At 51.4% G+C, this 26,569-nt stretch overlaps 2 protein-coding genes across 2 annotated transcripts; one reads left to right on the top strand and one right to left on the bottom strand.

Annotated features, from left to right (window-relative positions):
• Positions 1–1,551: 1,551 nt before the first annotated feature.
• Positions 1,552–23,651, bottom strand: PELP1 (proline, glutamate and leucine rich protein 1). The gene is made up of 12 exons (XM_062512192.1): positions 23,510–23,651; positions 22,855–22,913; positions 22,243–22,348; positions 21,020–21,169; positions 20,028–20,099; positions 18,470–18,529; positions 15,122–15,272; positions 11,008–11,137; positions 9,152–9,239; positions 7,987–8,075; positions 4,695–4,808; positions 1,552–1,741 (listed from the first exon to the last, which is right to left on the bottom strand). Exons 1-12 carry the CDS (start codon positions 23,645–23,647, stop codon positions 1,552–1,554), a joined length of 1,347 nt encoding a protein of 448 aa, XP_062368176.1. The 5' UTR covers positions 23,648–23,651.
• Positions 23,652–24,225: 574 nt separating this feature from the next.
• Positions 24,226–26,354, top strand: MED11 (mediator complex subunit 11). Its single transcript, XM_062512182.1, has 3 exons — positions 24,226–24,339; positions 24,937–25,067; positions 25,551–26,354. The coding sequence occupies exons 1-3, from the start codon at positions 24,255–24,257 to the stop codon at positions 25,686–25,688; spliced, it is 354 nt and encodes a 117-aa protein (XP_062368166.1). The 5' UTR covers positions 24,226–24,254; the 3' UTR covers positions 25,689–26,354.
• The last annotated feature ends 215 nt before the right edge of the window (positions 26,355–26,569 follow it).

Here is a 26,569-nt window from a genome sequence, read left to right as displayed (position 1 = left end):
GAGATTTTGGGGTGGATTTTTGGGGGTTCAGGTGGGAATTGGGATTTTGGGGGTCTGGGGGAGATTTTGGGGTGGATTTTGGGGGGTTCAGGTGGGATTTTGGGGGGATTTTGGGGGTCTGGGGGAGATTTTGGGGTGGATTTTGGGGGGTTCAGGTGGGATTTTGGGATCTCAGTGGGATTTTTTTTTTTTTTTGAATTTCAAAGGGGTTTTTTGGGGTTTTTTTTGGGGTTTTTTGGGGGTTTTTTGGGGTTTTTTTTTTTGGGGTTTTTTGTTTTTTTTTTTTTTTTGGGGAGGGGGGGGGATTCCAAATGGATTTTTTTGGTATTTCAAAGAGATTTCAGGGGTTTTTTTTTTTTGGAATTCTAAAAGGAATTTTTTGGGAATTCCATTGAGGGTTTTTTTTTGAGGATTTCAGGGATTTTTTTGGAATTCCAAAAGGAATTTTTTGGGAATTCCATTGAGGGTTTTTTTTTGAGGATTTCAGGGATTTTTTTGGGATTCCAAAAGGAATTTTTGGGAATTCCATTGAGGGGTTTTTTTTGAGGATTTCAGGGATTTTTTTGGAATTCCAAAAGGAATTTTTTGGGAATTCCATTGAGGGGTTTTTTTTGGGGGGAGAATTTCAGGCTTTTTTTGGGATCTCAGTGGGAATTTTTTAGGAATTCCAAGGAGATTTTTTTTGGGTTGGGGGATTTCAGGATTTTTTTTTTTTTTGGTTTTTTTGGGATTCCAAAAGGAATTTCTGGGGGATTTCACTGAGGGTTTTTTTTGGGAATTTCATTGAGAGTTTTTTTGAGGATTTCAGGGATTTTTTTGGGATTCCAAAAGGAATTTTTTGGGAATTCCATTGAGGTTTTTTTGGGGAGAATTTCAGGCTTTTTTTTGGGATCTCAGTGAGAATTTTTGGAAATAACAAAAGGAATTTTTTTTGGGGGGGGGGATTTCATTGGGGTTTTTTTAGGGAATTTCATTGAGGGCTTTTTCGGGGGAGGGGGGAATTTCAGTTTTTTGGGTTTTTTTTTTTTTTTTTGTTTTGTTTTGTTTTTGTTTTTTTTTTAATCCAGAAGGAATTTTTTGGGGTGGGATTTCACTGAGATTTTTTGGGAATTTCACCGAGTTTTTTTGGTTTGTTTTTGTTTTTTTTGTTTTTTTGTTTTGTTTTGTTTTGGTTAGGTTTGGGGGTTTTTTTGTTTTTGGTTTTTTGGGGTTTTTTTTGTTTGTTTTTTGTTTTTGTGGGGGTTTTTTGTTTGGTTTTTTTGGTTTTTTTTTTGTTTTGTTTTGTTTTTTTTTGTTTGTTTGTTTGTTTTTGTTTTTTTGGTTTTGTTTTGTTTTTTGGAGTTTTCTTTTGGTTTTTTTTGGGTTTTTTTGGGTTTTTTTTTGTTTTGTTTTTTTTTTTTTTGTTTTGTTTTTTTTTTTTTGTTTTGTTTTTTTTGTTTTGTTTTTTTTTTTTTTTTGTTTGTTTGTTTGGGTTTTTTTTGTTTTGTTTTGTTTTTTTTTTTTGGGGGGGGGGAAACGACCTCCGTGGGGTTTTTTTTTTTTGTGGGGACTTCAGGGATGATTTTGGGGTGAAAAAAGGGGGATTTTGACCTTGGTCCCCTCGCTGGGGGGGCTGATGTCGCTGATCAGGTGAGCCAGGAGAACCTCGCTGGGGGTCCCGGGGCCCTGCAGGACCCCCGAGGCCGCCCCGGCCACCTGCACCCACAGCTCCAGCACCTGGTACAGGCGGCACCTGACGGCCCTGGGGACCCCAAAAACGGGATTGGGGACCCCAAAAACGGGATTGGGGACCCCAAAAACGGGATTGGGGACCCTAAAAATGGGATCGGGGACCCCAATAACCCCCAAAATACCCCAAAAAATCCCCAAAACCACCCCAAAAACTCCCCAAACCTGGTACAGGCGGCACCTGACGGCCCTGGGGACCCCAAAAACGGGATTGGGGACCCTAAAATCGGGATTGGGGACCCCAAAATCGGGATTGGGGACCGCAAAAACGGGATCGGGGACCCCAAAAACGGGATCGGGGACCCTAAAAACGGGATTGGGGACCCCAAAAATGGGATTGGGGACCCCAAAATCGGGATTGGGGACCCCAAAAACGGGATTGGGGACCCCAAAATCGGGATTGGGGATCCCAAAAACGGGATCGGGGACCCTAAAAATGGGATTGGGGACCCCAAAAACGGGATTGGGGACCCCAAAAATGGGATTGGGGACCCTAAAAATGGGATCGGGGACCCCAAAAATGGGATTGGGGACCCCAAAAACCCCCAAAATACCCCAGAAAATCCCCAAAACCACCCCAAAAACCCCCCAAACCTGGTACAGGCGGCACCTGACGGCCCTGGGGACCCCAAAAACGGGATCGGGGACCCCAAAAATGGGATTGGGGACCCCAAAAACGGGATTGGGGATCCCAAAATCGGGATTGGGGACCCTAAAAATGGGATTGGGGACCCTAAAAATGGGATCGGGGACCCCAAAAACGGGATTGGGGACCCCAAAAATGGGATTGGGGACCCCAAAAATGGGATTGGGGATCCCAAAAATGGGATTGGGGACCCCAAAATCGGGATTGGGGACCCCAAAAATGGGATTGGGGACCCCAAAAACGGGATTGGGGACCCCAAAAACGGGATTGGGGACCCCAAAATCGGGATTGGGGACCCCAAAAATGGGATCGGGGACCCCAAAAACGGGATCGGGGACCCCAAAAACCTCCAAAATACCCAAAAAAACCCCCAAAAATCCCCAAATTTCCCAATTCTTTCTGGTTTTTACCCCAAATTTTTTACGAATTTTCTCTGAATTTTTTTTGCTTTTTTTTCCCCAATTTTTGGTGATTCCTCCCCAATTTTTTGGTGTTTTTTTCCCCAATTTTTTGCTGTTTTTTCCCCCAATTTTTTTGTATTTCTTCCCCAATTTTTTCTGGTTTTTTTCCCCATTTTTTTTGTGATTCCTCCCCAATTTTTTTGCATTTTTTTCCCCATTTTTTTGCTGTTTTTTTCCCCAATTGTTTTGTATTTTTTCCCCAATTTTTTCTGGTTTTTTCCCCATTTTTTTGGTGATTTCTCCCCAGTTTTTTTGTATTTTCCCCCATTTTTTGGTGTTTTTTTCCCCATTTTTTGCTGTTTTTTTCCCCAATTTTTTTGTATTTTTTCCCCCATTTTTTGCTGTTTTTTCCCCAATTTTTTTTGTATTTTTCCCCATTTTTTTCTGGCTTTTTCCCCATTTTTTTGGTGATTCCTCCCCAATTTTTTCCTGTTTTTTTCCCCATTTTTTGCTGTTTTTTTCCCCAATTTTTTTACGTTTTTCCCCCATTTTTTGCTGTTTTTTTCCCCAATTTTTTTACGTTTTTTCCCCCATTTTTTGCTGTTTTTTTCCCCATTTTTTTTGCATTTTTTCCCCCCATTTTTTTCTGGTTTTTTTCCCCATTTTTTTTGTATTTCTTCCCCAATTTTTTCTGGTTTTTTCCCCATTTTTCTGGTGATTCCTCCCCAATTTTTTTGCGTTTTTTTCCCCCATTTTTTTCTGGTTTTTTTCCCCATTTTTTTTTGTATTTCTTCCCCAATTTTTTCTGGTTTTTTCCCCATTTTTTTGGTGACTCCTCCCCAATTTTTTTACGTTTTTTCCCCCATATTTTGCTGTTTTTTTCCCCAATTTTTTTGCGTTTTTTTCCCCCATTTTTTGCTGTTTTTTTCCCCAATTTTTTTGTATTTCTTCCCCAATTTTTTCTGTTTTTTCCCCTTTTTTTTTGGTGATTCCTCCCCAATTTTTTTGCGTTTTTTTCCCCATTTTTTGTTGTTTTTTCCCCAATTTTTTTGTATTTTTTCCCCATTTTTTTCTGGCTTTTTCCCCATTTTTTTGGTGATTTCTCCCCAATTTTTTTACGTTTTTTTCCCCATTTTTTGCTGTTTTTTTCCCCAATTTTTTTGTATTTTTTCCCCAATTTTTTCTGGCTTTTTCCCCATTTTTTTGGTGATTTCTCCCCAGTTTTTTGGTATTTTCCCCCATTTTTTGGTGTTTTTTCCCCCATTTTTTGCTGTTTTTTCCCCATTTTTTTTTTTATTTCTTCCCCAATTTTTTCTGGTTTTTTCCCCATTTTTTTGGTGACTCCTCCCCAATTTTTTTACGTTTTTTCCCCCATTTTTTGCTGTTTTTTTCCCCAATTTTTTTGCGTTTTTTTCCCCCATTTTTTGCTGTTTTTTTCCCCAATTTTTTTGTATTTCTTCCCCAATTTTTTCTGTTTTTTCCCCTTTTTTTTGGTGATTCCTCCCCAATTTTTTTGCGTTTTTTTCCCCATTTTTTGTTGTTTTTTCCCCAATTTTTTTGTATTTTTTCCCCATTTTTTTCTGGCTTTTTCCCCATTTTTTTGTGATTCCTCCCCAATTTTTTTGCGTTTTTTTCCCCCCATTTTTTGCTGTTTTTTTCCCCAATTTTTTTGTATTTTTTCCCCAATTTTTTTGTATTTTTTCCCCAATTTTTTCTGTTTTTTTCCCCATTTTTTTGGTGATTTCTCCCCAGTTTTTTCTGTTTTTTCCCCATTTTTCTGGTGATTCCTCCCCAATTTTTTTACGTTTTTTCCCCATTTTTTTGCCGTTTTTCCCCCCGATTTTCGTTGTATTTTTTTTTCCCCTTTTTTTTTCATTTTTTTTTTCCCCATTTTTGCCTTTTTTCTCCCCAAAATGTACCCGAAGGGTCTCTCCTGCCCTGGGGGAGGCTCCCGGGGGCTGCTCCAGGAGCTCAAAACCTGCGGGAAGAGACGGCCCAGGAGGGACCCCCAACGCACCAGGCGGGCTCCACACCTGCAATTCCCAAAAAAAAAACCAAAAAAAAAAAAAAAACAAAACAACAAATCCACACCTGGGATTCACCAAACATTCCCCCAAAAAAAAAAAATTCCCAAAATTCCAACCACAAAAAAAATCCCCACAAAAATCCGTCTGGAAATGCCCCAAAATCCCCCCCGAAGAAATAAACCACACCTGGAATTTCCCCAAAAATCCACACCTGGAATTCCCAAAAAATCCCACACCTGGAATTGCCAAAAATTCCCCAAAAATCCCAAAATTCCAACAAAAATCCCCAAAAAAATCCCCACAAAAATCCGCCCGGAAATGCCCCAAAATTCCCCCTGAAAAAAATAAACCACACCTGGAATTCCCCCAAAAATTCCACACCTGGAATTCCCCCAAAAATCCACACCTGGAATTCCCCCAAAAATCCACACCTGGAATTCCCAAAAATCCCAAAATTCCAACAAAAATCCCAAAAAAAATCCCCAAAAATATCCCCAAAAAAATCCCCACAAAAATCCGCCCGGAACTGCCCCAAAATTCCCCCCGAAAAAATAAACCACACCTGGAATTTCCCCAAAAATCCACACCTGGAATTCCCAAAAATCAATACCTGGAATTCCCAAAAATTCCCCAAAAAAATCCACAAAAAATTCCAACAAAAATCCCCAAAAATTCCCACAAAAATCTGCCCGGAACTGCCCCAAAATTCCCCCCGAAAAAAATAAACCACACCTGGAATTCCCCCAAAAATTCCACACCTGGAATTCCCCCAAAAATCCACACCTGGAATTCCCAAAAATCCCAAAATTCCAACAAAAATCCCAAAAAAAATCCCCAAAAAAATACCCACAAAAATCCACCCAGAAATGCCCCAAAATTCCCAAAAAAAAAAATAAACCACACCTGGAATTCCCCCAAAATTCCACACCTGGAATTCCCAAAAAAATTCCACACCTGGAATTCCCCCAAAAATCCACACCTGGAATTCCCCCAAAAATCCACACCTGGAATTCCCAAAAATCCACACCTGGAATTCCCAAAAATCCCAAAATTCCAACAAAAAAATCCCGAAAAATTCCCACAAAAATCCGCCCGGAACTGCCCCAAAACCCAAACCTGCAATTCCCATCCCAGTATAACCCAGTACATCCCAGTACGTCCCAGTATAACCCAGTACATCCCAGTACATCCCAGTATAACCCAGTACATCCCAGTACATCCCAGTACATCCCAGTATAACCCAGTACACCCCAGTACACCCCAGTATAACCCAGTACATCCCAGTACACCCCAGTACATCCCAGTACATCCCAGTACATCCCAGTATAACCCAGTACATCCCAGTACATCCCAGTACATCCCAGTATAACCCAGTACACCCCAGTACACCCCAGTATAACCCAGTACATCCCAGTACATCCCAGTACACCCCAGTACATCCCAGTACATCCCAGTACATCCCAGTATAACCCAGTACATCCCAGTACATCCCAGTACATCCCAGTATAACCCAGTATACCCCAGTACATCCCAGTACATCCCAGTATAACCCAGTACACCCCAGTACATCCCAGTATAACCCAGTACGTCCCAGTACATCCCAGTATAACCCAGTACACCCCAGTATAACCCAGTACACCCCAGTATAACCCATCCCAGTCCCTCCCAGTATAACCAGTATGACTCTCACGCCAGCAGCAGCGCTCCCAGTACGTCCCAGTACATCCCAGTATAACCCAGTACATCCCAGTATAACCCAGTACATCCCAGTATAACCCATCCCAGTCCCTCCCAGTATAACCAGTATGACTCTCACGCCAGCAGCAGCGCTCCCAGTACGTCCCAGTACACCCCAGTATAACCCAGTACATCCCAGTATAACCCAGTACATCCCAGTATAACCCATCCCAGTCCCTCCCAGTATAACCAGTATGACTCTCACGCCAGCAGCAGCGCTCCCAGTACGTCCAGTACACCCCAGTACACCCCAGTACATCCCAGTACACCCCAGTACGTCCCAGTACACCCCAGTATAACCCAGTACATCCCAGTATAACCCAGTACACCCCAGTATAACCCATCCCAGTCCCTCCCAGTATAACCAGTATGACTCTCACGCCAGCAGCAGCGCTCCCAGTACGTCCCAGTACACCCCAGTACGTCCCAGTACATCCCAGTATAACCCAGTACATCCCAGTATAACCCATCCCAGTCCCTCCCAGTATAACCAGTATGACTCTCACGCCAGCAGCAGTGCTCCCAGTACGTCCCAGTACATCCCAGTATAACCCAGTACACCCCAGTATAACCCAGTACACCCCAGTATAACCCATCCCAGTCCCTCCCAGTATAACCAGTATGACTCTCACGCCAGCAGCAGCGCTCCCAGTACGTCCCAGTACACCCCAGTATAACCCAGTACATCCCAGTATAACCCAGTACATCCCAGTATAACCCATCCCAGTCCCTCCCAGTATAACCAGTATGACTCTCACGCCAGCAGCAGCGCTCCCAGTACACCCCAGTACACCCCAGTACGTCCCAGTACACCCCAGTATAACCCAGTACACCCCAGTATAACCCAGTACATCCCAGTATAACCCATCCCAGTCCCTCCCAGTATAACCAGTATGACTCTCACGCCAGCAGCAGCGCTCCCAGTACATCCCAGTACACCCCAGTACACCCCAGTACATCCCAGTACACCCCAGTACATCCCAGTATAACCCAGTACACCCCAGTATAACCCAGTACACCCCAGTATAACCCATCCCAGTCCCTCCCAGTATAACCAGTATGACTCTCACGCCAGCAGCAGTGCTCCCAGTACGTCCCAGTACACCCCAGTACGTCCCAGTACATCCCAGTATAACCCAGTACATCCCAGTATAACCCATCCCAGTCCCTCCCAGTATAACCAGTATGACTCTCACGCCAGCAGCAGCGCTCCCATTACGTCCCAGTACATCCCAGTATAACCCAGTACACCCCAGTATAACCCAGTACACCCCAGTATAACCCATCCCAGTCCCTCCCAGTATAACCAGTATGACTCTCACGCCAGCAGCAGCGCTCCCAGTACGTCCAGTACACCCCAGTATAACCCAGTACATCCCAGTATAACCCAGTACACCCCAGTATAACCCATCCCAGTCCCTCCCAGTATAACCAGTATGACTCTCACGCCAGCAGCAGCGCTCCCAGTACGTCCAGTACGTCCAGGTGCACCTGGGGCAGGAGCAGCCCCCGCAGCGGCCCCTCCCCCAGCCAGCTCTGGGGAGAAACCAGTACAAACCAGTATGGACCAGTATGGACCACCACAAACCAGTACAAACCAGTAAAAAATGGTACGGACCAGTACAGATCAGCATGGAACTGCACGGACCAGTATGGACTGGTACAAACTGGTACCCCAGTACGGACCAGTACGGACCAGTGCGGACCAGTATGGACCAGTACGGACCAGTAGGGACCAGTACAGACCGGTACAGATCAGTACAAACCAGTACAGACCAGTACGGACCAGTACAGACCGGTACAGATCAGTACAAACCAGTACGGACCAGTACTGACCAGTACAGACCGGTACAGATCAGTACAAACCAGTACGGACCAGTATGGGCCAGTACAAACCAGTACAGACCAGTACTGATCAGCACAGACCAGTACAGACCGGTACAGACTGGTACAGACTGGTACAGACCGGTACAAACCAGTACAGACCAGCACAGATCAGTACAGATCACTACAGACCAGTACAGACCAGTACAGACCGGTACAAACCGGTACAGACCAGTACATACTGGTACAGACTGGTACAGACCAGTACAGACCAGTACAGACCAGTACAGACCAGTACAAACCAGTACAGACCAGTACAGACCAGCACAGATCAGTACAGATCACTACAGACCAGTACAGACCAGTACAGACCAGTACAGACCGGTAGAGATCAGCACTGACCAGTACAAACCAGTACAGACCAGTGCAAACCAGTACAGACCGAAACTGGAAAAAAACAGCTTTGGGTTTTTTAGGAGAGACTTTGGGAGATTTTGGGGAATTTTGGGACATTTTTGGGGTGATTTTGGGGTGATTTTGGGACATTTTCGGGATGTTTTTCACGGTGATTTTGGGATGTTTTTGGGGTGATTTTGGGACATTTTTGGGGTGATTTTGGGATGTTTTTTGGGGTGATTTTGGGACGTGTTTGGGGTGATTTTGGGACGTTTTTGGGGTGATTTTGGGACGTGTTTGGGATGTTTTTCGGGGTGATTTTGGGACATTTTTCGGGGTGATTTTGGGACGTTTTTGGGGTGATTTTGGGACGTTTTTGGGGTGACACTCACCAGGTTCTTGGTGGTGACGTTGAGGGCGCGGCAAACAAGATCCAAAATGTCCTGAACTGGGACGGTGACTGGGGCCACGAAATCCTTACTGGGAACGGTGGGAGAGTCACTGGGAGGGACTGGGAGAGGGTCTGGGGCCACCGGGAGGGACTGGGACAGTGACTGGGGCGATGAAATCCTTACTGGGAACAGTGGGAGAGGGACTGGGAGGGACTGGGATGGACTGGGAGGGGATTGGGAAGGAATGGGATGAACTGGGATGGACTGGGATGGACTAGGTGGGGATCTGGAGTCACTGGGATGGACTGGGATAGACTGGGAGGGGATTTGGGGTCACTGGGATGGACTGGGAGGGGATTGGGAGGGACTGGGATGGACTGGAATGGACTGGAATGGACTGGGAGGGGATTTGGGGTCACTGGGATGGACTGGGATGAACTGGGAGGGGATTTGGGGTCACTGGGATGGACTGGGAGGGGATATGGGGTCACTGGGTTGGACTGGGAGAGGATTTGGGGTCACTGGGATGGACTGGGAGGGGATTTGGGGTCACTGGGTTGGACTGGGAGAGGATTTGGGGTCACTGGGATGGACTGGGAGGGGATTTGGGGTCACTGGGTTGGACTGGGAGAGGATTTGGGGTCACTGGGTTGGACTGGGATGAACTGGGAGGGGATTTGGGGTCACTGGGATGGACTGGGATGAACTGGGAGGGGATTTGGGGTCACTGGGATGGACTGGGAGGGGATATGGGGTCATTGGGATGGACTGGGATGGACTGGAAGGGGATCTGGAGTCACTGGGATGGACTGGGAGGGGATTTGGGGTCACCGGGATGGACTGGGGGGGGATTTGGGGTCACTGGGATGGACTGGGAGGGGATTTGGGGTCACTGGGATGGACTGGGATAGACTGGGAGGGGATTTGGGGTCACTGGGATGGACTGGGATGTACTGGGAGGGGATTTGGAGTCACTGGGATGAACTGGGAGGGGATCTGGAGTCACCGGGATGGACTGGGAGGGGATTTGGGGTCACTGGGTTGGACTGGGATGAACTGGGAGGGGATTTGGGGTCACTGGGATGGACTGGGATGAACTGGGAGGGGATTTGGGGTCACTGGGATGGACTGGGATGAACTGGGAGGGGATTTGGGGTCACTGGGATGAACTGGGCTGAACTGGGAGGGGATTTGGGGTCACTGGGATGGACTGGGATGAACTGGGAGGGGATTTGGGGTCACTGGGATGGACTGGGATGAACTGGGAGGGGATTCGGGGTCACTGGGATGAACTGGGCTGAACTGGGAGGGGATTTGGGGTCACTGGGATGGACTGGGATGGACTGGGAGGGGATTTGGGGTCATTGGGATGGACTGGGATGGACTGGAAGGGGATCTGGAGTCACTGGGATGAACTGGGAGGGGATCTGGAGTCACCGGGATGGACTGGGAGGGGATTTGGGGTCACTGGGTTGGACTGGGAGAGGATTGGGGTCACTGGGATGGACTGGGATGAACTGGGAGGGGATTTGGGGTCACTGGGATGAACTGGGAGGGGATTTGGGGTCACTGGGATGGACTGGGAGGGGATTTGGGGTCACTGGGATGGACTGGGATGAACTGGGAGGGGATTTGGGGTCACTGGGTTGGACTGGGATGAACTGGGAGGGGATTTGGGGTCACTGGGATGAACTGGGCTGAACTGGGAGGGGATTCAGGGTTCCCAGGGTGGATTTTGGGGGGTCCCGAGGAGAATTTGGGGTTGAATTTGGGGCATTTTGGGCTGGATTTTCACGGGGATTTTGGGGATTTTGGTACTGGGGGATTTTTGGGGCGAATCTGTGGGATTTTGGTACCTGAGGAGCAGCCTGAGCACCCGGCAGAGCCCCGAAAACCTCGAGTGCAGGGTCAGGACCCCCCCGGCGTCCCCGTCCTGGGGAGGGGGCAGCAGCAGCTCCACCCCGGGACCCTCGTAGGGGAGAGGGTCTGCAACCAAAAAAAAAAAACCCAAAAAAAAACCCCCAAAATTCATCCCAAAATTCACCCCAAAATCCTCAGGGTTTCCTTTAATGGAATTAAAGAATTCTCAGATTCCGCACCAAAACCGGCCCGAATTTCCCCCCAAAAAATACACCCCCAAAATCAACCCGAATCACCCCCAAAATCACCCCCAAAATCACCCCAAAACATCCCCAAAATCACCCCCAAAATCATCCCCAAAATTACCCCGAATCATCCCAAAAACCACCCCCAAAATCACCCCGAATCACCCCCAAAATCACCCCCAAAATCACCCCGAATCATCCCAAAAACCACCCCCAAAATCACTCCGAATCACCCCCAAAATCACCCCAAAACATCCCAACATCACCCCCAAAATCACCCCCAAAATTACCCCGAATCATCCCCAAAATCACCCCAAAACATCCCAAAATCCCTTCAAATATCCCCAAATGACCCAAATTCCCCCCAAATGACCACAAAATCCCCCCAAATCCCCCCAAAAATCCCCTTTAACAGCCCCAAATTCCCCCAAATGACCCCAAATCCCCCCAAATGACCTCAAAATCCCCCCAAAATTCCCTTTAACAGCCCCAAATCCCCTCAAATCGCCCCCAAATGACCCCAAATCACCCCAAATTCCCCCAAATTTTTTGGGGTCACCTCTGACCTGTCTCACATCCCTCGAACAGGGCTCCCAGCAGCCCGTGCAGGGTGGCCAGGACCCCCCAAAATCCCCCCAAAATTCCCTTTAACAGCCCCAAATCCCCTCAAATCACCCCCAAATGACCCCAAATCCCCCCAAAAATCCCCTTTAACAGCCCCAAATTCCCCCAAATGACCCAAAATCCCCCCAAATCCCCCCAAAAATCCCCTTTAACAGCCCCAAATTCCCCCCACATCCCCTCAAATCTCCCCTAAATGACCCCAAATCCCCCCAAATTCCCCCAAATTTTTTGGGGTCGCCCCTGACCTGTCTCACATCCCTCGAAAAGGGCTCCCAGCAGCCCGTGCAGGGTGGCCAGGACCCCCCAAAATCCCCCCAAAATTCCCTTCAACAGCCCCAAATCCCCCCAAAATCACCCCAAATGACCCCAAATCTCCCCAAAATCACCCCCAAATTCCCCCAAATGACCCCAAATCCCCCCAAAAATCCCCTTTAACAGCCCCAAATCCCCTCAAATCTCCCCCAAATGACCCAAATTCCCCCCAAATGACCCCAAAATGACCCCAAATCCCCCCAAAAATCCCCTTTAACAGCCCCAAATTCCCCCAAATGACCCAAAATCCCCTCAAATCTCCCCAAAACATCCCCTTTAACAGCCCCAAATTCCCCCCAAATCCCCTCAAATCTCCCCCAAATGACCCCAAATCCCCCCCAAATCCCCCCAAATTCCCCCCAAATGACCTCAAAATCCCCCCAAAATTCCCTTTAACAGCCCCAAATCCCCTCAAATCTCCCCCAAATGACCCCAAATCCCCCCCAAATCCCCCCAAATCCCCCCAAATGACCCCAAATCCCCCCAAAAATCCCCTTTAACAGCCCCAAATCCCCTCAAATCTCCCCCAAATGACCCAAATTCCCCCCAAATGACCCCAAAATCCCCCCAAATCCCCCCAAAAATCCCCTTTAACAGCCCCAAATTCTCCCAAATGACCCAAAATCCCCCCAAATGACCTCAAAATCCCCCCAAAATTCCCTTTAACAGCCCCAAATCCCCCCAAAATCACCCCCAAATTCCCCCAAATGACCCCAAATCCCCCCAAAAATCCCCTTTAACAGCCCCAAATCCCCTCAAATCTCCCCCAAATGACCCAAATTCCCCCCAAATGACCACAAAATCCCCCCAAATCCCCCCAAAAATCCCCTTTAACAGCCCCAAATTCCCCCAAATGACCCCAAATCCCCCCAAATGACCTCAAAATCCCCCCAAAATTCCCTTTAACAGCCCCAAATCCCCTCAAATCTCCCCCAAATGACCCCAAATCACCCCAAAATCCCCCAAATTTTTTGGGGTCGCCCCTGACCTGTCTCACATCCCTCGAACAGGGCTCCCAGCAGCCCGTGCAGGGTGGCCAGGACCCCCCAAAATCCCCCCAAAATTCCCTTTAACAGCCCCAAATCCCCTCAAATCACCCCCAAATGACCCCAAATCCCCCCAAAATCACCCCCAAATTTCCCCAAATGACCCCAAATCCCCCCAAAAATCCCCTTTAACAGCCCCAAATTCCCCCAAATGACCCAAAATCCCCTCAAATCTCCCCAAATGACCCAAATTGCCCCCAAATGACCCCAAAATCCCCCCAAATCCCCCCAAAACATCCCCTTTAACAGCCCCAAATTCCCCCCAAATCCCCTCAAATCTCCCCCAAATGACCCCAAATCCCCCCCAAATCCCCCCAAATTCCCCCCAAATGACCCCAAATCCCCCCAAAAATCCCCTTTAACAGCCCCAAATCCCCTCAAATCTCCCCCAAATGACCCAAATTCCCCCCAAATGACCACAAAATCCCCCCAAATCCCCCCAAAAATCCCCTTTAACAGCCCCAAATTCCCCCAAATGACCCCAAATCCCCCCAAATGACCTCAAAATCCCCCCAAAATTCCCTTTAACAGCCCCAAATCCCCTCAAATCTCCCCCAAATGACCCCAAATCACCCCAAAATCCCCCAAATTTTTTGGGGTCGCCCCTGACCTGTCTCACATCCCTCGAACAGGGCTCCCAGCAGCCCGTGCAGGGTGGCCAGGACCCCCCAAAATCCCCCCAAAATTCCCTTTAACAGCCCCAAATCCCCTCAAATCACCCCCAAATGACCCCAAATCCCCCCAAAATCACCCCCAAATTTCCCCAAATGACCCCAAATCCCCCCAAAAATCCCCTTTAACAGCCCCAAATTCCCCCAAATGACCCAAAATCCCCTCAAATCTCCCCAAATGACCCAAATTGCCCCCAAATGACCCCAAAATCCCCCCAAATCCCCCCAAAACATCCCCTTTAACAGCCCCAAATTCCCCCCAAATCCCCTCAAATCTCCCCCAAATGACCCCAAATCCCCCCCAAATCCCCCCAAATTCCCCCCAAATGACCTCAAAATCCCCCCAAAATTCCCTTTAACAGCCCCAAATCCCCTCAAATCTCCCCCAAATGACCCCAAATCCCCCCCAAATCCCCCCAAATCCCCCCAAATGACCCCAAATCCCCCCAAAAATCCCCTTTAACAGCCCCAAATCCCCTCAAATCTCCCCCAAATGACCCAAATTCCCCCCAAATGACCACAAAATCCCCCCAAATCCCCCCAAAAATCCCCTTTAACAGCCCCAAATTCCCCCAAATGACCCCAAATCCCCCCAAATGACCTCAAAATCCCCCCAAAATTCCCTTTAACAGCCCCAAATCCCCTCAAATCTCCCCCAAATGACCCCAAATCACCCCAAAATCCCCCAAATTTTTTGGGGTCACCTCTGACCTGTCTCACATCCCTCGAACAGGGCTCCCAGCAGCCCGTGCAGGGTGGCCAGGACCCCCCAAAATCCCCCCAAAATTCCCTTCAACAGCCCCAAATCCCCTCAAATCACCCCCAAATGACCCCAAATCCCCCCAAAATCCCCCAAATTTTTTGGGGTCGCCCCTGACCTGTCTCACATCCCTCGAACAGGGCTCCCAGCAGCCCGTGCAGGGTGGCCAGGACCCCCCAAAATCCCCCCAAAATTCCCTTCAACAGCCCCAAATCCCCTCAAATCACCCCCAAATGACCCCAAATCCCCCCAAAATCCCCCAAATTTTTTGGGGTCGCCCCTGACCTGTCTCACATCCCTCGAACAGGGCTCCCAGCAGCCCGTGCAGGGTGGCCAGGACCCCCCAAAATCCCCCCAAAATTCCCTTTAACAGCCCCAAATCCCCTCAAATCACCCCCAAATGACCCCAAATCCCCCCAAAATCCCCCAAATTTTTTGGGGTCGCCCCTGACCTGTCTCACATCCCTCGAACAGGGCTCCCAGCAGCCCGTGCAGGGTGGCCAGGACCCCCTGAAGTTCCTGGTGCCAGCACTCCGTGTGCCGCAGCCCCTGAGAGAATCCCCGGCCCAGGGAGGGGAGCAGAGCGTAGCACTCACAGGCCAGCTGGGAACACAAAAATTGGGGTGAAAAACAACAAAAACGGGGTCAAAGAGCCCCAAAAACGGGCTCGGGAACCCCAAAAACCCCAAAACAGCCCCAAAATCCCCAAATCTGCCCCAAAATCCCCCAAATCTGCCCCAAAATCCCCAGCCTAGAGCAGGGAGCAGAGCGTAGCACTCACAGGCCAGCTGGGAACACAAAAATTGGGGTGAAAAACAACAAAAACGGGGTCAAAGAGCCCCAAAAACGGGCTCGGGAACCCCAAAAACCCCAAAACAGCCCCAAAATCCCCAAATCTGCCCCAAAATCCCCAGCCTAGAGCAGGGAGCAGAGCGTAGCACTCACAGGCCAGCTGGGAACACAAAAATTGGGGTGAAAAACAACAAAAACGGGGTCAAAGAGCCCCAAAAACGGGCTCGGGAACCCCAAAAACCCCAAAACAGCCCCAAAATCCCCAAATCTGCCCCAAAATCCCCCAAATCTGCCCCAAAATCCCCAGCCTAGAGCAGGGAGCAGAGCGTAGCACTCACAGGCCAGCTGGGAACACAAAAATTGGGGTGAAAAACAACAAAAACGGGGTCAAAGAGCCCCAAAAACCGGCTCGGGAACCCCAAAAACCCCAAAACAGCCCCAAAATCTGTCCCAAAATCCCCCAAAAACTGCACCAAAGTCCCAGAAAATGCCTCAAAATCCCACAAAAACAGCCCCAAAATCCCCTAAAAACTGCCCCAAAATCCCAAAACAATGCCTCAAAATTCCACAAAAACTGCCCCAAAAATCTCCCCAAATCTGCCCCAAAATCCCCCAAACTGCCCCAAAATCCCCCAAATCTGCCCCCAAAATCCCCCAAACTGCCCCAAAATCCCCAAATCTGCCCCAAAATCCCCAAATCTGCCCCAAAATCCCCAGCCTAGAGCAGGGAGCAGAGCGTAGCACTCACAGGCCAGCTGGGAACACAAAAATTGGGGTGAAAAACAACAAAAACGGGGTCAAAGAGCCCCAAAAACGGGCTCGGGAACCCCAAAAACCCCAAAACAGCCCCAAAATCCCCCAAAACAGCCCCAAAATCCCCAAATCTGCCCCAAAATCCCCAAATCTGCCCCAAAATCCCCAGCCTAGAGCAGGGAGCAGAGCGTAGCACTCACAGGCCAGCTGGGAACACAAAAATTGGGGTGAAAAACAACAAAAACGGGGTCAAAGAGCCCCAAAAACCGGCTCGGGAACCCCAAAAACCCCAAAACAGCCCCAAAATCTGTCCCAAAATCCCCCAAAAACTGCACCAAAGTCCCAGAAAATGCCTCAAAATCCCACAAAAACAGCCCCAAAATCCCCTAAAAACTGCCCCAAAATCCCAAAACAATGCCTCAAAATTCCACAAAAACTGCCCCAAAAATCTCCCCAAATCTGCCCCAAAATCCCCCAAACTGCCCCAAAATCCCCCAAAATCTGCCCCAAAATCCCCAAAACTGCCCCAAAATCCCCCAAATCTGCCCCAAAATCCCAAAACAATGCCTCAAAATTCCACAAAAACTGCCCCAAAAATCCCAAAACAATGCCTCAAAATTCCACAAAAACTGCCCCAAAAATCTCCCAAAAACAGCCCCAAAATCCCCCAAATCTGCCCCAAAATCCCAAAAACTGCGCCAAAATCCCCCAAACTGCCCCAAAATCCCCAAATCTGCCCCAAAATCCCCCAAATCTGCCCCAAAATCCCCAGCCTAGAGCAGGGAGCAGAGCGTAGCACTCACAGGCCAGCTGGGAACACAAAAATTGGGGTGAAAAACAACAAAAACGGGGTCAAAGAGCCCCAAAAACCGGCTCGGGAACCCCAAAAACCCCAAAACAGCCCCAAAATCTGTCCCAAAATCCCCCAAAAACTGCACCAAAGTCCCAGAAAATGCCTCAAAATCCCCGAAAATGTGCCCCAAAATCCCCCCAAAACTGCCCCAAAATCCCCCAAAATCTGCCCCAAAATCCCCCAAAAACTGACCCAAAATCCTCCCCAAAAACTGACCCAAAATCCCCCAAAAACTGCCCCAAAATCCCCCAAAAACTGCCCCAAAATCCCAAAAAACTGACCCAAAATCCCGCAAAACTGAGCCAAAACCCAAAAAACTGCCCCAAAATCCCCCAAAAACTGCCCCAAAATCCCCCCAAACTGCCCCAAAATCCCCCCAAACTGCCCCAAAATCCCCCAAATCCCCCCAAAATCCCCCAAATCCCCCAAAATCCCCCCAAAATCCCCCCAATATCCCCCAAATCCCCCCAAAATCCCCCAAATCCCCCCCAAAATCCCCCCAAATCCCCCCAAAATCCCCCAAATCCCCCCAATATCCCCCAAAATCCCTCCAAATTCCCCCAAATCCCCCCAAAATCCCCCAAAATCATCCCAAAATCCCCCCAAAATCGCTCAAATTCCCCCAAATTCCCCCCAAAATCCCCCCAAAATCCCTCAAATTCCCCCAAATCCCCCAAAATCCCCCAAAATCCCCCAAATCCCCCCCAAAATCCCTCCAAAATCCCCCAAATCCCCCCAAATCCCCCCAAAATCCCCCCCAAACCCCCCAAAATCCCCCCAAATCCCCCCAAAATCCCCCAAATCCCCCCAATATCCCCCAAAATCCCTCCAAATTCCCCCAAATCCCCCCAAAATCCCCCAAAATCATCCCAAAATCCCCCCAAAATCCCTCAAATTCCCCCCAAAATCCCCCCAAAATCCCTCAAATTCCCCCAAATCCCCCCAAATCCCCCCAAAATCCCCCCAAATCCCCCCAAAATCCCCCAAATCCCCCCAATATCCCCCAAAATCCCTCCAAATTCCCCCAAATCCCCCCAAAATCCCCCAAAATCATCCCAAAATCCCCCCAAAATCCCTCAAATTCCCCCCAAAATCCCCCCAAAATCCCTCAAATTCCCCCAAATCCCCCCAAATCCCCCCAAATCCCCCAAAATCCCCCCAAAATCTCCCCAAATCCCCCCAAATCCCCCCCAAATCCCCCCAAAATCCCCCAAATCCCCCCAAAATCCCCCCAAAATCCCCCCCAAATCCCCCCAGAATCCCCAAAATCCCCCCAAATCCCCCCAATATCCCCCCAAATCGCCCCAAATCCCCCAAAATCTCCTCCAAAATCCCCCCAAAATCCCCAAAATCCCCCCAAATCCCCCCAAATCCCCCCCAAATCCCCCCAAATCCCCCTCACCTGCTGCAGCCTCGGGTTCTCGCTGTCGATGCGGGACAGGAAATGCGCTGCCAGCTTCCCCTGGGGGAGGGGAAAATTTGGGGAATTTTGGGGGGTCCCAAAATCAGGGACCCCTCCTCAAATTGAGAAAAAAGGTTCAAAAACCCCCAAAATAAAAATTTAAAAATTTGGGGAATTTTGGGGGGGTCCCAAAATCGGGGACCCCTCCCCAAATTGATCAAAAAGGTTCAGAGTACCCCAAAATAAAAATTTTAAAAATTGGCGAATTTTGGGAGGGTCCCAAAATCGGGGACCCCTCCTCAAATTGAGAAAAAAGGTTCAAAAACCCCCAAAATAAAAATTTAAAAATTTGGGGAATTTTGGGGGGTCCCAAAATCAGGGACCCCTCCTCAAATTGAGGAAAAAGGTTCAAAAAACCCAAAAATAAAAATTTTAAAAATTTGGGGAATTTTGGGGGGTCCCAAAATCGAGGGCCCCTCCCCAAATTGAGGAAAAAAGTTCAGGGAAACCCAAAAATAAAAATTTAAAAATTTGGGGAATTTTGGGGGGTCCCAAAATCAAGGACCCCTCCTCAAATTGAGAAAAAAGGTTCAAAAACCCCCAAAATAAAAATTTAAAAATTTGGGGAATTTTGGGGGGGTCCCAAAATCGGGGACCCCTCCCCAAATTGATCAAAAAGGTTCAGAGTACCCCAAAATAAAAATTTTAAAAATTGGCGAATTTTGGGAGGGTCCCAAAATCGGGGACCCCTCCTCAAATTGAGAAAAAAGGTTCAAAAACCCCCAAAATAAAAATTTAAAAATTTGGGGAATTTTGGGGGGGTCCCAAAATCGGGGACCCCTCCCCAAATTGAACAAAAAGGTTCAGAGTACCCCAAAATAAAAATTTTAAAAATTGGGGAATTTTGGGAGGGTCCCAAAACCGGGGACCCCTCCCCAAATTGATCAAAAAGGTTCAGAGTACCCCAAAATAAAAATTTTAAAAATTGGCGAATTTTGGGAGGGTCCCAAAATCGGGGACCCCTCCTCAAATTGAGAAAAAAGGTTCAAAAACCCCCAAAATAAAAATTTAAAAATTTGGGGAATTTTGGGGGGTCCCAAAATTGAGGACCCCTCCTCAAATTGATCAAAAAAGGTTCAGGGAAACCCAAAAATAAAAATTTAAAAATTTGGGGAATTTTGGGGGGGTCCCAAAATCGGGGACCCCTCCTCAAATTGAGAAAAAAGACTCAGGGAAACCCAAAAAATCAAAATAAAAAATTTGGGGAATTTTGGGGGGGGTCCCAAAATCGGGGACCCCTCCCCAAATTGAACAAAAAGGTTCAGAGTACCCCAAAATAAAAATTTTAAAAATTGGCGAATTTTGGGAGGGTCCCAAAATCGGGGACCCCTCCTCAAATTGAGAAAAAAGGTTCAAAAACCCCCAAAATAAAAATTTAAAAATTAGGGGAATTTTGGGGGGTCCCAAAATCAGGGACCCCTCCTCAAATTGATCAAAAAAAAGGTTCAAAAACCCCCAAAATAAAAATCAAAAAATGGAATTTGGGGAGGGGTCTCACCCTCATGGAGCCGCAGGCGCCGGGGTAGAACGAGAGGCAGGACTTGATTCCTTCCAGGGTGGAGAGTTCGCACTGAGGGGGGGTTAAAAAATGGGTGGAGACCCCTCCCCAAATTCGTGGGGACCCCTCCCCAAATTTACAGAGATTTCCCCCCCCCGGACCCCTCCCCAAATTCCTGAGGGGTTAAAATTCCCCAAAATCTCGGAATTTTTCCTTAAAGTTCAGGCAAAGTGGAGCTTTAATTTTGCGGGGGTGGGGGGATGGAAAGGTTGGGACCCCTCCCCAAATTCGCGGGGACCCCTCCCCAAATTTAGGGGCACCCCCCAGCCCCATTTCTACGCCCCCAGACCCATTTTAACCCCCCCCTTTTAACCCCTTCCATCCCGTTCTTCCCCCCAATTTCCCACCCCCAAACCACACCCCGTGACCCCCCCGAAGCCCCCAGCCCCATTTCAACGCCCCCAGCCCCATTTCAACGCCCCCAGCCCCATTTCAACGCCCCCAGACCCATTTTAACCCCTTCTAATCCCTTCTCGACCCCATTTTAACCCCTTCTAATCCCATTTTCCCCCAATTTCCCCCCAAATTTCCCCCGATTTTGCCCCCAAACCTCCCCCCGTGCCCTCCCCGAAGCCCCCAGACCCATTTTAACCCCCTTTAACCCTTTCCACTCCGTTACCAACCCCTTCTCGACCCCATTTTAACCCCTTCTAATCCCATTTTTCCCCAATTTCCCCCAAATTTCCCCCGATTTTGCCCCCAAATTTCCCCCGATTTTGCCCCCAAACCTCCCCCCGTGCCCCCCCCGAAGCCCCCAGACCCATTTTAACCCCCTTTAACCCTTTCCACTCCGTTACCAACCCCTTCTCGACCCCATTTTAACCCCTTCTAATCCCATTTTTCCCCAATTTCCCCCAAATTTCCCCCGATTTTGCCCCCAAACCTCCCCCCGTGCCCCCCCCCGAAGCCCCCAGACCCATTTCCAGCCCCACCTCGGGCCTGAGGGCCAGCAGGGAGGTGAGGATTCCCGGGATGTGATTGGTCCCGATGTCCCGAGCCAGCTCCGGCAGCTGAGCCGAGAAGCGGAGCAGCTCCCGCAGCACGGACACCCCCAGGGCCACCGTGGGGGGAGGGTCCTGGGACTGGGGAGGGACCCCCAAACCCGTCAGGACCCCTCCCCAAATTACAGAGACACCCCCCCCACCCCCCCAAAAAAAAAAAAACCCACAAAAAAACCTCACAAAAATCGGTGAAAATCGGTCCAAAAATGGGCGTGGGGGATTCTGGGTGTGCCCAGGGACCCTCCAGGTGTGTCCAGGTTTGGCCCAGATGTCCCCAGGTGTGTCCCCATCTGTCCCCAGGTGTGCCCCGGTGGCTCCCAGGTGTGTCCAGGTGTCCCCAGCTGTCCCCAGGTGTCTCCCAGGTGTCCCCAGGTGTATCCCGGTGTCTCCCAGGTGTCTCCAGCTGTCCCCAGGTGTCCCCAGGTGTCTCCAGCTGTCCCCAGGTGTCCCCAGGTGTCTCCAGCTGTCCCCAGGTGTATCCCGGTGTCTCCCAGGTGTGTCCAGGTGTCCCCAGCTGTCCCCAGGTGTCTCCCAGCTGTCCCCAGGTGTATCCCGGTGTCTCCCAGGTGTCTCCCAGCTGTCCCCAGGTGTCTCCCAGATGTCCCCAGGTGTATCCCGGTGTCTCCTAGGTGTGCCCCGGTGTCTCCCAGGTGTCTCCAGCTGTCCCCAGGTGTATCTCAGGTGTCCCCAGGTGTATCCTGGTGTCTCCTAGGTGTGCCTAAGTGTATCCCAGGTGTCCCCAGCTGTCTCCAGGTGTATCCCAGTGTCTCCCAGGTGTGTCCCGGTGTCTCCAGGTGTACCCCGGTGTATCCCAGGTGTCCCCAGCTGTCCCCACGTGTCTCCCAGCTGTCCCCAGCTGTCTCCAGGTGTATCCCAGTGTCTCCCAGGTGTGTCCAGGTGTCCCCAGCTGTCCCCAGCTGTCCCCAGGTGTCTCCAGCTGTCTCCAGGTGTATCCCGGTGTCTCCTAGGTCTGCCCAGGTGTCTCCCAGGTGTCTCCAGCTGTCCCCAGGTGTATCTCAGGTGTCCCCAGGTGTATCTCAGGTGTCTCCAGGTGTATCCCGGTGTCTCCCAGGTGTGCCCAGGTGTCTCCAGCTGTCCCCAGGTGTATCCCAGGTGTCCCCAGGTGTCTCCCAGGTGTGCGTTGTGTCGCTCACCTGCAGCAGGTGCTGCAGCAGCCGCAGCCAGCCCAGGCAGTGCTGCTGGAAGGCCTCGGTCGGGCTCTCGGTGACCAGCAGGGACAGCAGGCACAGCCCCTCGAACCTGCCACGGGATTGGCTGAGCCGGGACACGCCCACTGACACACCCAATGACACACCCACAGCCCCTCGAACCTGCCATGGGATTGGCTGAGCCGGGACACGCCCACTGACACACCCAATGACACACCCACAGCCCCTCGAACCTGCCACGGGATTGGCTGAGCCGGGACACGCCCACTGACACACCCAATGACACACCCACAGCCCCTCGAACCTGCCATGGGATTGGCTGAGCCGGGACACGCCCACTGACACACCTGCTGACACACCCACAGCCCCTCAAACTTGCCACGGGATTGGCTGAGCCAGGACACGCCCACTGGCACACCCACTGACACACCCACAAACCCTCGAACCTGCCATGGGATTGGCTGAGCCAGGACACACCCACTGACACACCCACTGCCCCGCCCATCAAACCAGGAATGCCATTGGCTGAGCCGACACACGCCCACTGCCCCACCCATCAAACCCACAATGCCATTGGCTGGCACAGCTGTCACTCACCGCGTCTTCATGGAGCCCAGGCGGGCACTGGTGACACCGAGGAGACCCCCGAGGGCGGCCTGGGGGAGGGGCAGGGGTCACTCAGGGGTCACCGAGGGTCACCCAGGGGGTCACCCAGGGGTCACTCAGGGGTCACCGAGGGTCACCCAGGGGTCACCGAGGGTCACCCAGGGGTCACTCAGGGGTCCCAATGTTTGGGGAGGTCCCGATCACTGAGAGGATCCCGGATTTTGCGGAGGGTCCCCAAAACGGGGTTTTTTTGGGGGGGGCGTGGCAGGTCCCGATCCTTGAGAGGATCCCGGGTTTTGAGGGGATCCCAAACCCTGAGGGGACCCCGGATTGTGAGGAGGATTCCCCAAAACATTTTTTTGGGGGATGGGCGGTTCCAAATCCCTGAGTGGATCCCGATTTTTGGGGGTCCCGATCCCTGAGGGCACCCCGATTTCTACGAAGGATCCCCAAAAACGAATTTTTGGGTTTTGTTGGTTTTTCTGGGGGTGTGGGCGGCTCCCATTCCCTGAGGGCACCCCGATTTTTACGGGGATCTCCATCCCGTTTTTTCCCGCTACTCCGTGAGGGAGATGGCGTTCTCTGAGGGGAGGCCGCCATTTCTGAGGGGGGAGCTTCCCCTCCGCTGCCCCCTCCCCGCCGGTACCTGAGTTCCGGCGCTGTCGCGGAGGCCTCGGACGAGCCCCGGGATCGCTCGGCGATGAGGGGGCAGAGCCGAGAGCGCCGAGAGCGCCTCGAGCAGCGGCGCGGCCGGAGGGGCCCGCGGAGCCGCCACCGCCGCCATGGCCGCTCCTGCACCGGCGCGCTCTGATGACGTCACAGCGCGGGAAAAAAACGGGGCGGGGCCTGCGTGAGGGGAGAAATGGGCGGGGGTTCACGGTAGAGCTAAAAATAGGGGGAAACAGGCGCGGCCTGGAGGAAAAGCAGCTTTTTGAAATACAACCAGGGGCGCGGCCTAGATAAAATGAGTTCTGTAAAATGCGGTGATGGCGTGGTCGAGACGGCAGCGTTATAAAATGGAATAAAATTTCTCCTAAATCCCACTCTCGAGTTCGCCTCCCTCCTCCGGAGCTGAGCCTTGAGGGTAATCGAAGACTCTGAGGGGGCTCTGTGGTGAATAAACCGATGGAATGGGACTGGGAGTGATTGTGGGGCGATTCCGGACGGTTTTGGAGTGGATTTGGGGTGGTTTTGTGATGCAAATCATTCTTGGAGGACCCGAAACCACTGAGCTGGCGAAGAGCGGCCCCTGGAGGGGGCGGGGCCAACGAGTTCCACCCAGAGCGTCTCCTGGCGGGCGTTTCCTGCCACGTGATAGAAACACCGCGCTGCCATTGGTGAGGGCAACCGGAAACGGACCGAGAAGAGGCGGAAGCGGCGGTGAGGGAGGCATGGCGGGGTTCGGCGTGGCGAACGAGCGGCTGCGAGCGCTGGAGGAGCTGGAGCGCGAAATCGGGGCCTCCCTGCAGAGCGCGGGTGGGCGCGGCCTCGGGAAATGGGCGGGGGATTTGACGGAAGAGGAGGGGGTGGGGCGCGGGGGGAGGGGGAGCGTCATTTGAGGGGCGCGAAGCACTTCCGGGTTTAGGGTGGGCGGGGCTTTGGTTCCCATGGTGATGGCGGGGGCGGTGTTTGGGGCCGTGATTGGCGGGGCTAAAAGGGGGCGGGGAATGGTGGGGCCTAATTAGGGGTGTGGTCAGTGCTCAGGTGACCCCCGAAATGGGGTCAGAGGTCACAGGGTGGGGTTCCCAGGTGTGACTCAGGTGTGCCCAGCTGTGTCCCAGCCCCCCCCCAGCTGTGCCCCGGTATATCCAAGTGTGCTCAGGTGTGTCCCAGGCCCCCTCAGGTGTTTCCCAGGCTCCCCCAGCTCTTCACAGGCATATCCAGGTGTGTCCCAGGCACCCCTAGGTATATCCAGGTGTGCCCAAGTGTGTCCCAGGTGTGCCCAAGTGTGTCCCAGGCCCCCCCAGCTGTGAGTAGGCATATCCAGGTGTACCCACGTGGGTCCCAGGTGTGATTCAGGTGTACCCAGCTGTGCCCAGGTGTGGCCCAGGTGTGACCCAGGTGTGTCCCCAGGTTTGGTGATCCTGGAGCTGTCCAAGGAGAAGCCCCAGGAGCGACACCTGGACCGCCAGGCCGCCCAGTTCGGCGCCGCCGTGGCCAAGGTGGAGGCTGAGCTCTCGGCCCAGATCCGGTACCTGACACAGGTGAGGCCTGGGGCGGTCCCAGGTGAGCTCTGGCAGGTCCCCAGGTGGATTTGGGAGGGATTCAGGTGGGTTTTGGGGGGTTTCAGGTGGATATTTGGGTTCCCTCAGGTGGATTTGGGGCTCTCAGGTGTTTCCCTCACCTGTGCAGGTGAGTTTTGGGTTCCAGGTAAGACTTGGAAGGTCCCCAGGTGGATTTTGGGGCGTCCCAGGTGTGGAATTTGGGGATTTTTTTGGTCACTCAGCTGTACCTGCAGCTATTTCTGGGGCTCTCAGGTGCTTCCCCCACTTGTGCAGGTGGGTTTTGGGTTCCAGGTAAGACTTGGGAGGTCTCCAAGTAGATTTTGGGGGATCCCAGGTGTGAATTTTGGGGTTTTTGGGGATCCCAGGTATGGAATTTTGGGGATTTTTTTTGGTCTCTCAGGTGTACCTGCAGCTATATTTGGGGTGGTTTTGACCTCTCAGGTGTGTCTCTCACCTGCCCAGGTAGCCACAGGTCAGCCCCACGAGGGCTCGAGCTACGCCGCGCGCAAGAGCTGCCAGCTGGCCCTGAACCGCCTGGACTACGCCCGGCGGCGCCTGGCAGAGCTGGCACGGGCCTGCGAGCTGATGCTGGAGCAGTGACGCACCTGGGCACACCTGGAGGCACACCTGGGGACACCTGGGGACACACCTGGAACGGCCTCGGCACAGGAAAATGGGATTTGATTGTGATTTGATTGAGGTGTGGCACCTTGGGGACGTCGTTGAGAGACTTTGGGGACACCTGGGCACACCTGAAGGCACACCTGGGGACACCTGGGCACACCTGGAACGGCCTCAGGACAGAAAAATGGGATTTGATTGGGATTTTTTTGATTGGGATTTGATTGAGGTGTGGCACCTTGGGGACGTCGTTGAGAGACTTTGGGGACACCTGGGCACACCTGGAGGCACACCTGGGGACACCTGGGCACACCTGGAACGGCCTCAGGACAGAAAAATGGGATTTGATTGGCGTGTGGCACCTTGGGGACGTCGTTGAGATGTCCTGGGCACACCTGGGCACACACCTGGATACACCTGGGGTGGACTGGGACACACCTGGGGACACCTGGGCACACTTGGAGGGGCCTGGGATACACCTGGGGGGGACTGGGACACACTTGGGTACACCTGGGCACACACCTGGGGACACCTGGACACAAACCTGGGGACATTTGGACATGCACTGGGGCACACACCTGGAACATACCTGGACACACACCTGCACACGCCTGGACACACACCTGCACACATACCTGGGCACACACCTGGGGGCACCTGGGCACACACCTGGAACATACCTGGACACACACCTCCACACACACCTGGGGACACCTGGACACAAACCTGGGGACATTTGGACATGCACTGGGGCACACACCTGGAACATACCTGGACACACACCTGCACACGCCTGGACACACACCTGCACACATACCTGGGGACACCTGGGCACACGCCTGGAACATACCTGGACAAAC

Source organism: Cinclus cinclus, chromosome 34 (genome assembly GCF_963662255.1).
Source record: "Cinclus cinclus chromosome 34, bCinCin1.1, whole genome shotgun sequence".
Taxonomy (NCBI): Eukaryota; Metazoa; Chordata; class Aves; order Passeriformes; family Cinclidae; genus Cinclus; species Cinclus cinclus.
Note: the sequence above shows the minus strand (reverse complement) of the source record. Positions and strands in the feature narration are given on the sequence as shown.